At 39.7% G+C, this 12,764-nt stretch overlaps 1 protein-coding gene across 2 annotated transcripts in view; it reads left to right on the forward strand.

The window, feature by feature from the left end:
* XPR1 (xenotropic and polytropic retrovirus receptor 1) overlaps positions 1-12,764 on the forward strand; it is a 123,413-nt gene that overhangs the window by 74,018 nt on the left and 36,631 nt on the right. For both annotated transcript variants that reach the window (XM_070939266.1, XM_070939267.1), the window contains exon 7: positions 3,360-3,441. In XM_070939266.1, the coding sequence (XP_070795367.1) occupies positions 3,360-3,441 (82 nt within the window). The remainder of the gene's footprint in view (positions 1-3,359; positions 3,442-12,764) is intronic.

Raw genomic sequence — 12,764 nt, forward strand, 5'->3', positions numbered from 1 at the left:
CACTATATTTCCTTGGATAAATGGATATCATTTAAGAGTTGGCATCAAGTTCACATCTTGAATTATCTTTTGCTTTTTTCTTTGTAATTTTCACTATAAAAATCTTGGAAGTAGACAGTGCATTAATATCTAATGGCAGAATAGAAATGTTGCTAGAATAAAAAAGTTTGTGTGCACTTCCAAATAATTATTTTGTTATTTTCCTCTGCTGTTTATTCTTATGAAATGTTGTAGGCAAAGAGCTCTATAAAACAGCAACAGTAACAGAAAAACAGAAGGTTTTATATAGCTAAGTCATTAGAGATCTTAGTCATTCATTTGAAGCAAAAAATCCATGGATTTTTTTTTATGTCTGCTGAGGCCAATTGAGCCTCATTCCTTTTCCAACACTGCTTCCTTCTTCCAGTCAGCATTGTCTTAATCACCTAACCGCTGCTTGATTTTGATTAGACCCTGGCCCTAGCAGCTTTACAGATGCAAGACAGCTTCTCCATTCAAGAAAGCCTTTTCAGTAGTAGCATTGACACAATCATGTCATGAGAGCTAAATAGTTTCTTGACATTATGTCGTTGTCATACTTTATCATCACCAATACTTGGCATCAAATGCTGTGTACAGCAGTGTCTGAATTTTAAAAAATGATACCTGCCTCAAGCCAATCAGAACTGAGCAATTACTTAATGCTTATTCCATTCAGCACTGATTCTTTGGATAAACCTGCCACAGAAGAAACGACTGTTGATTATAGTTACTCCACTTGGTCTAGTGCTGGGGTGTCAAACTCGTGGCCCGCAGGCCAGATGTGTCACGTACTGGCCTCGCCCCCACCCGGTTTAGCGAAGGGGAAAAACCTGATACATCATGTGACGATGATGTGAGTTTGACACCCCTGGTCTAGTGGATTAAGGGACCAGGCTAAAAACCAGAAGACTGAGTTCTACTCCCATCTTAGACATGAAACCTAACTGGGTGACTTTGGGCCTGTCACTCTTTCTCAGCCCAACTCACTTCACAGGGCTGTTGTGGGGAAAGTAGGAGGGGGAAGGAGTATTAGATATGTTTGCCACCATGTCTTATTTATGAAAAAGGGTAAAGGCGGGATATAAATAAATAGCAATGAACAATAATTATATTCTTACTAGTAATAATGGGGTATAACCAGTGGTGAAATGCTCCTGGTTTGGACCGGCTCGGGCGACTAGGTAGTGGAGATTGAGGCTAGTTCGCCGAACCGGGAGCAATGGCTGGCTGGCCACGCCCCCGAACCGGTCCACGGCCCGCAGTCCTGCCATGCTTGCCTGCCTTCCATGCTGCCTTCCATGCTGCCTTCCTGGCATCCCGAAGCAGGCAAGCAGAAGCCTACGTGGAAGGCAGGCAAGCATGGCAGGGCTGCAGGGAAGAAGCTAGCAGCTTACTCGCCCCCCCACTCCACTCAAGCAGTGGCTTCCCCGCTCAGCCCCAACAAGCTATGCATCCATAGCAATGGGGTGGTTTTGGTCACTGCGGTGGTGCTTCAGGAGGGCAGGTGGACATATTCATTATAGTTGTCAGCTGCAGACATCTGTCTTCCCTCCCGAAGCATCGCCGCGTTGAACAAAACAACCCCATTGCGCCGTGCCTCCTCCTGCAGCCAAACGCGCCCAGCCGTCCATGCCCTTTCCTCAAATGGGCTGTGCATGGGGCACTTGGAGAGCGAGCGAGCAAGAGAGCTCTCCAACCTCTGTTTTTGTGTTTGTGTGTGTGTGTTTGAGAGAGGGAGCGAGTGAGTGATCTGAAGCCGAGGCACCCAAACTTCTGGTACTGGCGGGGGCGGCTTCTGAGCAGCCCTGAGTCAACCAGCTCCATCTGACTTACTCCCTGAGTCTCACCGTTCTCTCCCGGCCCCCCACCCCACTCAAGCAGTGGCAGGCTCTGCGGGACAACAGGACCTCTTATTTTTCCCACAGCTTGCTACCTCTGCTTGTCTCCTTGCAAGCAATGATCTTTTCTGCTTCTCTCATGATGCTGGTTCGGGCACCATGGATGCATAGCTTGTTGGGGCTGAGTAGGGAAGCCGCTGCTTGAGTGGAGTGGGGGGGGGAACAGCGAGACTCAGGGAGTAGGTCAGGTGGATCTGGCTGACTCAGGGCTGCTCAGAAGCTGCCCCCGCCACTGCCAGAAGTTTGGGTGCCTCAGCTTCAGATCCCTCCCTCACACACACCACACACACACACACACACACACACACACACACACACACACACACACACACAGGTTGGAGAGCTGGCCCAGGTGGAAGGCGGCTTTTTCAGCAGCATTCCCCTCCCCTCTTTGGATTGCCCTGCAGAAATGGTGTGGGCGGTTTGTACGGAGGGGGGATGCGCGGCCCTCCGGGACGAAGAGCCGAGCAAGAGAAGGCTCCGAGGTTCGCCTGGCCAGTCAAGCCAGAGGGAAACTCAAAGCGTTGGGGGCTTCAGAAAGGCAGAATGTGCTTTTGTGCAGCTCCTGGCTTCTGTGACATTCTGTGAAAGACAGAATGTGTTTCTGTGTCAGAATGTGGAGCTCCTGGCTCTAACAGTGAGTGATGTGAGTGACATCAAATTGGCCACGCCCACCCAGTGGCATGACCACCAGGCCACGCCCACTAGGCCGCGCCCACAGAACCGGTAGCAAAAGAATTTAGATTTCACCCCGGGTATAACTAGGACTGCGCTAAGGCCCACATAACCTGACAATGTCTTGAACTATTTCATTCCCTCCCTGATTTTATGAAAGCCGCTTTTTGACCATTATTAATGTAGTGTTCCTTATATCCACATATAATAGCTGTGCAGTGTTTTACAAAGCAAAATTATAACTCAGTCTTCTCAATATTTATTTGTACTTTAGAGCAAGTAAACAGCTTGCTCTAAAAGTATAAAAAAGTATATAAAAGTATTTCTAAAGTCTTCAGTATGTCTCCCTAAATTGGACTTACTGGTATTTTCAGCCATAAAAATGTTGCCATTTGCTCCAATTATTGCATTTTTTTTCTCACTAGAACAAGCAGCAGCTCAGACACAAACCTTAGAGAAAATTACAGTGGAAGGAAAGCATTAATCTCTACATCTCCTTCCTCAATATTGCTTTGCCAGCATGATAGTCATCCTTTTGAGTAAAAGTAAGATTCAGGAGATTTAGTCATAAATCTTCACCATATATAGTTTAGGCCTAAGATTAACTTTCATTAATAAGCACAGTAGGAATATAAATTGGCAGAAAGGAATTCAGTCATTGGTTTGCCTGCAAACTGATATATCAGTAAGTTTGATAATATCAGCATAATCTTTTAAAATCTTAGACAGATATTTAAAATAAAATCTATTCTGTTCTCTCTACAGCCTGCACCAGCATGGACTACTTTCAGGGTTGGGTTATTCTGTGGAATATTCATTGTGCTGAATATCACCCTCATACTTTCAGGTTAGTTTTCAATAAGTAAACTTTACTTGGTTTCAGGATTGTGTGTGTGTGTAGTTTTAACATTACCATAGGATCGTGATGGCGAACCTGCGGCACGTGTGCCAGAGGTGGCACGCAGAGCCCTCTCTGTGGTATACGTGCCATCGCCAGCTGCTCTTCTGGTTTCTGGCGTGCGCATGCACACTGGCAAGCTAAACTTTGTGTGTGCTGGAGCCCCAGAAACCTGAAGACTAGGTGGCCGGCACGCGCATGCGCACATGTTCCACTCTGGCGCACTTGGTGCTGAAAAGGTTCGCCATCACTGCCATAGGATGAGTTTTAAATCAAGTCACTTCAAAATCTTAATAAAAGTATTAAGCTTACAATAATATTTTGAATAACCTTTCTTTTCAATCAGAATTATTGACCCTGAAGAAACAGTGAAACTGAGTTATATCATAATACTCAGCAGCTTTTAAAACCTCAAATGTAAACTAGGCTTAAGCCAGGGAATCTCAAAACTTGCAATACTGTAACTTTTTAAAATGAATGTCACAACCTTCTGTGAATAAAGTGAATGCTGTTATTGGGATTAGGATTGCACAGAAAATAAATATAGAATATAGTTTTAATAATTAAATAATAATATGTCAATTTAAACCACCATAGAGCCTTATAAGTTTATAAATGTATAATAATGTATAATGTACAACAATGTATAAAATCATATTTTTTCATATGAATTAATTTTCATATAATTCCTGAAATCTCTCCTTTATTTATTTGATTTTGAAGATAGCTGTTCTTATTTAATAGAGTTGGGGGGGGGCAGGTAGAGAAAAAGTTATCCTTGCCTTTAAATCAGTTTTTCTTCAATGTTCTTAAATGCTACACCAAACAGCATGGCAGACTGAAAGTTGCTTTTGGTGCTATTTCTCCTCTGGCAGCCACAATAAAATAAGTCAGCACTCATTCTCCCTTCCCATCGCCTCTCTTCATCATGCCAGATGATTAGAGCTTTGCGTAGAAGTCTAGCGCCCTCCAGGTATTATTACTTCTCCTTTGAAAAGAAAACATAATGTGTTTTTAAAAATGCCCTCTGGAGCTGCCACTGCTTTTGCATCCGGTATTATTTTTGCATTAACCTGGCAAGCCTCCTAAGAAACCAGTCACAGAGGTAAAGAAGGCAGACACAAACAGAGGAAGAGATAGGATATAGGCAGGGCCGCTCCTAGCAGGTGTGCAAGTTGTGCATTGCCAAAGATATGACAGGTGGGTGCCAGATGGATGTAGAAATTACATCAATGAAAAGAGGAGGGGGATCAGATTAATTCAACTTGTGCTCCCTGAATAGAAATAAACTGGAAACCACAACGTTGCGGGGACTGCGGCGGCGACAAAAGAGTAACCCATGTTCCTCTGCCCCTTCCTAGGTTTTCCACATGCTTTGCAGTACCTTCATTGACATGATTAAGAGGCAGCAAAAAAAAAAAAAGGTGGAATGGTGGATAGGGCCTCCTGCACAGGCTATATAGTCCAGGCAATAGAGGAGACAGGGCTGCTGAGGGGTGGCAGAACACTTTTTGCACAAAGCTACCTCACAGGTTAGCAGCAGTCCTGGGTAAAAGATGCAGATAAAGGGTTCAATATAGAAATTGTGTATCTCTTTGCCATAAGGAGAGGAGAAGGAACAGACAAGGAAAAAAGAAAGAGTATATCAGTATTTTTTTTCTGTAGGGTAAGAAATTCCTGCCCCCATCAATCACTTATGCAAATTATTAAACTGAATTGCATAAAAAAAGAAATCCTTTCTCTCAAAAATGTGAGGGGTAAAGTTTTCTGATGCCATTGAATTGTAGAGTAACAGAGTGGGCTTGCTTCTGGATTTCAATATGAAACTGTCACTCCATATATTACCTCTGTATTGGGAACATGAACTTTCCAAAGCCTGCTAATGCAATTTTTAATGCAGTATATAAAAATTTTATCACTATAAAATAATCAAAAAATAATATTCAAAAAAGTAAAGGATGTTTAGTATAGTTTTCCTAAAGTAATAATTCAGTTTTTCAAATAACACATCTTCAATTTCCTCTCTGCAAATGGGCTTTTAAAATGTTTTTTTTTAATTTATCTTTTCAAACTAGCGTAGTTTGCTTATTTCAATTCTGGATGTCCTTAGAACCATCTGTGTGTTTGTATTCAATTACTAATTTGAAAGTGGAAAAACACAAGTCTTTTGATGGCTGAGAGCATATTGTAGTATAAATGAGGGTTGCAATGTTGTAGCATAATCTCATTCCTAAACAGCTTTGTAAAATTTGGTTGTAAATAGTGCATTGGAAGTGGCCTTTGGATCAATCCAGTTTGATACAGTAAACTCTCAATTCAAATGGTAGAGAGTAATATTGATTAGGATCAAATGTTGTTAAAACATGATTGATATTTTACCCGTATATAAAATGCATATGATATATGTTATATATAGGCAATATGTGTTAAGTTAGTGAACATTATCTACACTAATTTGCCAAACAACAAGCTATTTCATTCCTTGGGGTAAAGTTTGTTGCCAAATTTTGTTTGTTCTATTTAAAATCTATGGGGCTAAGATCCACACAATCAAGGCTACGGTCATAGACATATTATAAAAACAACACAAAACAAAATAACCAGTATTGAAATAAGTGGACATAATTTATGTGAGATTGCACAATTATCAGTTTTTCATATGGTTAAAGCAAATCCAGGAGACATCTACATATAGCTTTTTACAAAACCTAGTTATGAAACAATGGAATAAAATTTTCCTTCAGTAATGTGAATCTCCCTGAATCAGATCTTCAGCAATAGAAGCTAATCTTGTTAACCTAAAGAGAATATTTGCATTCAGATGTTTGAGATCAAAGCAGATAACAGGACAGCTTACTGTCCTTAAGATATCTCTGTTCTTTTGTTGTTTTGATGTACTGTACAAAATTTCTCAGATAGAAATAGTAGCATTTTTGTGGATACACTAGTATTTTCAAAAAATCACCTAGGAATAACAGAGGGTGATAGAAAGGAGTGAGAAGGAAAGCCCTTAGACCAGGGATGTCAAACTTGATTTCATTGAGGGCCGTATCAGGGTTGTGTTCAACCTCGGGAGACCAGGGTAGACGTGGCAAGCTCAATGTCACTTGTGTCAGGGCGCCTGTGGTGGCCCGAGCGCTCTGGCAGAGAAAACAGGCTCCCGAGCTCTGTTTTCGGCTGCAACAGCCTTCTGCAACCATCAGCCAGTGAAAAAGGAGCTCGGGAGTGCCACATGCGGCTTTCCTGAGCTCTGTTTTCGCTGGCAGAGGCACCGCAGGCCAGTCCTTCACTGTTTCCAGGGTGGCCCCATGGGCCAGGTCTAAGCACCCTGCGGGCTGAATCCGGCCCCTGGGCCTTGAGTTTGACACCCCTACTTAGACCAATCTGCCTGGGCTCACTTCTAAAAAGTTACATCCCAATAATGAAAACAGTCTATAAGGATCCACTGAAAAAGTGTAAGCTAAGTTGAGTTACCAAAGCGAGCAAACTCATCCCTTGCAGAGGACAAAAATAGGCAGGCAGAGGAAAAATGTAAAAAGCTTTCTCTGAAGTGAGAGGAGGGGAAGATTGTCCTGTCTTTCTTCACAGACTGAATTTGGCAAATAGCCAGGAATCTTATCATCTAATTGGAAACTGTTGCTAGGACTTATTAATAAGACTTCCTGGAATATAAACCTTAGCAACAAACAAACAGAGATGGAAGGTAGTTAGAAATGGAAAATACTTCCCCCCCCTAAAATACTATTGATTTTACCCTGATTATAAAATTATAAAGCAATGAATTCATCAGAAAAGACTCCAGTCCTTGAGATTCTTCAACTAAAAGATATCCCATAATAAATCCATTTATAGGACACTTCCTGAGATACTATAGGTAGCTTATAAAAAAAAACTTAAAATGAAAAAACTTAAAACAATATATTAAAATTTAATATCCACATATAGCATTAGGAAAGTATAAAATCATCATTTGTTCATGAACTGTGTTAAAACTGACATGTCCTAGACCAGCGTTCCCCAACCTTTCCGGGCTGGCGTGGCCAGGGCTAGAGAGGGGAAGAGGAGATGGTTTTGTGTGAAGGGCAGGAACATGCATGCACACAGCTTTATTTGTGTGAATGACGGGTGCATGCGCACGCTCCTCGCACAAATGGGGCTGCGCATGTGTGTGCCAGTCTACCACTCACGCATCCTGGTTGCGAATAGACCACAGCCTGGTATTGGGCCGCAGCCCAGTAGTGGACCGCAGCCCACAGGTTAAGAACTTTTGTCCTAGACAACAGGTCCCAATTATAGGACACCCTCTTCTCTACAAATGACCATCTTTCTTGATATTAATCAGGTGGGAACCCTCCTGTTCTTGGGAGCTGACAATACCTGCCTCTAAACCAGTGGTGAAACCGGTTACTACCGGTTCTGTGGGCGTGGCTTGGTGGGGGGAGGGGTAATGTAACAGTGGGCGTGGCCAATTTTTTTTTTACTTTTAAAACCATTTTTTACATGTAAAACCATGTAAAAAAATGCTTTCAAAAGGCTCTGACGATCCCAGCTGAGTTGCCTAATCATCAGAGGGTTTTTAAAAAACCCGCTGCCAATCAGGCAACTCAGCTGGGATCGTCAGAGCTTGGCTCGTCAGAGGCATTTAAAAGAAAAAAAGCCTCTGATGATCGTGCGGCTCAGTTGGGCATGGGGGACTGGGGCAGGGATTTTTGCTACCGGTTCTCCGAACTGCCTGCCACCATCGCTACCTACTTGCCTGAGCCGGTCCGAACCGGGAGCATTTCACCCCTGCTCTACACCCCTTAATATCTCATGAAAAGTTTCACAACATGCTCTCCTTGATTAATCTATATTGAACAGGTAGATTTGGCTTTAAACAGATAGTTAGTTAGTTTATTAAATTTCTATACCGCCCTTCTCCTGAAGGACTCAGGGCGGTGTACAGTCATGTTAAAACACACATAAACTCACAAAATTTAAAAACAATTTAAAACGACTATATTAAATTTGGCCCACAAAGTTAAAAATTGACAAACAACCCTATTTAAAATTCATATTCAGATGGTCCCAGAAGTAGCAAGGGTCAACCAATAAGGGTTGTTATAGGTAATAACCAGATCTTGAATTGAACTTGAAGGCCAATGGAGATATCCCTCAATATAGTATATGTATTATCCAGATATAATTGATCTTGTCCATTAGCAACTGATCAATTGCATTTTTCAGCAGATGAGACTTTTTGTTTTAGGGCAGTTCCATTAGTTTGTAGCTACCCAAAAGATAGAAGAGAGTATAAGTCAATTTCATAATCCAGAACAGGGCACAGCTATCGTATCAGCCAATGCTTAGCAAAGGTTGTCCTGGTTATGGTTTCTGCTTCCTGATTTTTATCTACAAATTGCCTACAAATCCAGAATGGGCTGGCTGGTTTAAAATGATTAATGTTTACTATGATCCCCAAACCCCAGATACTGTATGTTTTAAGTACTATTTTGGTATCTGGGGCACAGAGGAGTAAGGCAATGATAAAAAAGAAGTGGATATAGATCTGTTGGGTGGGTGAGAGAAGTTATTTTAGGGTATTTGTTTTTAGTTTAAATCTGCTGAATCCAACTGAAACATGTTTTCTCAATGACTCTTTTTCAATAGATTTCATTCTTTAACTTGTCAAAGTAGTTCCTAGTTTCCTGCATCCGATATCTAGAGAAAACTTTTTAACGGTTGTGCATGCCTTGAAAATGTTTCTGGGGAAGTGTTTAGAACCATTGGTAAATCCATGACCTCTCTGTTATTCAGGGTTTGACAAGATGCTGCTCCTTTAAAGGATCTACTCATTAAAATTAATATAACTGTTAAAAAATTCACATCTTTTTCCCAAGCTATTGCAGAAACCTAGAAATGGGTTGTTTTACTGAATAGCAGATACATACTGCCTAAGATCTGGAAGCACTTCTTCTGAATCATTTTTGAAGCCTGCATATTTTTTTTCCTTTATTCACATCTTGTTTTGTTATTGACTAGATCATATATTCCACTTCTCTCTCTTCATTTTAGCAAGCTGTCCATTTTACAAAACAATACTTCTGGGTCTTTATAGCTTTTTTGGTTCTGCTTATTAAGTATGCTGGCATCCTCTGGGACTGATTCTCCCCTCTTTACAATGATATGCATTCTAGCAGTTTCAAATTAATACCAAGTATTTAGATTTGACTGTTTTATTATTAATCTCATAGGGATCTTGTTCCCATTTTGAAATTAAATGTGACTATGTTATATATCTTTGGAAAATTTCCCATTTGTTTTCCATTTCTTGTGTGTGTGGTCATTGTTCCCATTCATTTTAAGAATATTTGTATCTGGCATTAGATTTTGATGCCACCATGTAGGATTTGGGACAGAATGCTTTCCTTTTGATTTTTTGATCTGTTCTAAATCATAATCACATAAGATATATAAGAATTTTGTCTGTGCCACAACTTGGCACTCATATTTAAAAATATTTGAAATTATCTATTTTACACTTTGCCTTTTTTAGCCTCTTGATTTATTTTTCTATCATGAGATTACCTTCCATATTTTGGCAGAATTGAAAGAAGATAGTGTATTCCTACTGTCAAAATTGCTAATTATGTCTGCCACTGTATTTGAAAAGCTGAAAGAGAGTCAGTAGAAGAGAATTTGAAGTGTTCTCAGTTCTTTTGTTTTTTCTAATTTATAATCATCACCATACATACAGTACCCATGCTGCTAAATATTCCTTACCTTTCCAAGGCTGGAATTATGTTCATTTATGGAGTCTTAATTTAGTTGGCAATGTAGATATACAGAAGTTCAATTTCTTTTTACTACTGTTTAAAATTTTCTGACTGAAGTAGTATTAAATGGTTCAAGGGGATAGCTTATGCCAGTCATGAGAAATCTACAATGCACTAATTAATTCAGCTGTTTAGCAATCTTCTCACTTATACCTGCTTTTTTAAAAACTGAGAAGAGTATAAAGACTGTTTTTCAGGGGCTCATGGAGAAATAAAAGCTTATAAAGAGAAATAGCAGAAGAATTTCTTCTACTTCCTCTTGGAAACCAAATAAGGAAATATGGGAAGTTGTCTTACATGATTTAGTTCTGAACAAAATCTCTGGGGTTCTTACTATTTACTGTAGATAGCAATCATGTGAGCGCTTGTTCAAAAGTAAATTTTTGATAAGCTCTATTGCAAAGAATAGATAAGATAGAAAAGGAAAATAAAATAGCTTAAATGAATCTAGAACAGGGGTGTCAAACTTGCAGCATCACATTGTCACGTGATATATTGCGACTTTTCCCCCTTTGCTAAAACGGGGGTGGGCATGGCCAGCACATGACGCATCCAGCCCACGGGCCATGAGTTTGACACCACTGACTAGAATAATTAGAGTTTAAATAAATTTTAAAAACAAAGCTCGAAGAGTAGCTTTATTAGGCATACTCTACTATCCTTTTATTATCATATCTAAGATATAGAATACTATTTCTGGCAAGATGTGTGTTGCAGTTATAAGCAAAGTTTTAAGAATTAAACTCCTGGTATCCTGTAGATGTTTGACTAACACAACTCCTTGCTATGGGCCACAATGGCTGTTAGTGATAGGAATTAGAGCGAACATAATATGCTGCACGTTGTCACATGATTTCCTGGAAATTGTCCAAAATTGCCAAGATAATTTTAGGGCAATTATCAAGTTATTTATTATATCTTTATTTCAGATTTTTCCAGGAACTATAAAATGCATAGTCACTGCCAGCTGACAAAAGCAGAATATTCTCTTGCCAGAATAGCATTTTTAACTATTATTCCAAATATTTTGCCTTAGTTTACTTGCTAAGCTTGTTCTTTGAAAAACATTTTTTTAAAAAATTCTTAGATTTTTCTGAGATCATGCTGTCTTTAACCCTTTTTTGTCCCAATAAATTCACATTGTCCCTCCTGCATTGTTGCATTTGCTTTACTTTAAGTACATGCTTCACCTAGTAGTATCATCCAGCTAAAAAAACTTCAATCAATCACTAAATCACTTTGTATGGTATAGTTTTGTAATTAAATTATTGATATGTTAACTAAATAAATTAGGAGCATTTTGTGTATTATTTTTAAATAATGTAGTTGTTGTTGTTATTGATGGCAATAAGTCCATATGGGATGTGGTGATAAATAAATAAGTAAATACATAAATGATATAAAGAAAGGGAGCAAGCAGTTTTCTCTCTCATAATGTCACAATTTGAGGTCATCAAAGAAAAACAGATTATTAGGTAGAAATGCATATTGAGAGCCAATTTGGTTTACTGGTTAAGGCATGAGATTAGAAACTTGGAGACTGTGAATTGTAGTCCCACTTTAGGCATGAAAGTCAGCTGGATGATGGGCCAGTCACTCACTCTCAGCCGAATCTACCTCACAGGTTTGTTGTTGTGAGGAAAATAGGAGGAGGAATGAGTATTAGATATGTTTGCTGCCTTGAGTTATTTATAAAAATAATAAAGGTGGAATATAAATAAACAAGCTTCGATTTACTGCCATATGATAGTAATAGGAATTATCTTGGTTGGCTATAAAAGTAAATAGACTATATCTGTAGCAACTAATGATGCGGGTTGTATGGAATGTCTGTCTTCAAAGGTTACATGCTTCTCAGTATCAACTGCTAGGGAACATCAAAGGGAAAGAACGTTTATATCCTTGTGCTGATGCTGGCAGTTGCATTGAAATGGCCATATAAAGCATTTTGTTTATGCATGGCAGCTAGAACTACTGTATATATTGTAGTAAAATGAAAACGGAAGAGTCATGTCTGAGTCACCTTCAAGTTTCTATCAGGGTAATGAAACTTGCTCTATGTACACCTAGGTAAAGGTGCATCACAAGATAAAGAGGACTTCAAGCACAATCACAACTTTTTGACACAACTATGCTAATTTCTTCCAATAATATGGAAATGGTTTGCTACTACTGTTACCCTGGTGTTCCCTGTTCATTTCCCATCATAGCACCAAGGCCTGCTCCTATTTACCTTCTAAATTCAAGATAAGATCAGCCAAGTGTTGCTACCTGCTGAAACTTTCTACATATTACTGAAATATAATTCCCAGCATTCATCACAGTTTCACAGGTTCGGCCAGCCTGCTGGGAAATGTAGTTCAGCAAATATGGAGAGTCAGCTGACTCTCTGTCCTCATCATTAAGGGAACATAACTGCTGAAATTAAGCAAGTGTGCCTTTTAAATGTCATTTATT

This window comes from Pituophis catenifer, unplaced genomic scaffold, assembly GCF_029215685.1.
Source record: "Pituophis catenifer annectens isolate HBS135680 unplaced genomic scaffold, rPitCat1.0.hap2 SCAF_3, whole genome shotgun sequence".
Lineage (NCBI taxonomy): Eukaryota > Metazoa > Chordata > Lepidosauria > Squamata > Colubridae > Pituophis > Pituophis catenifer.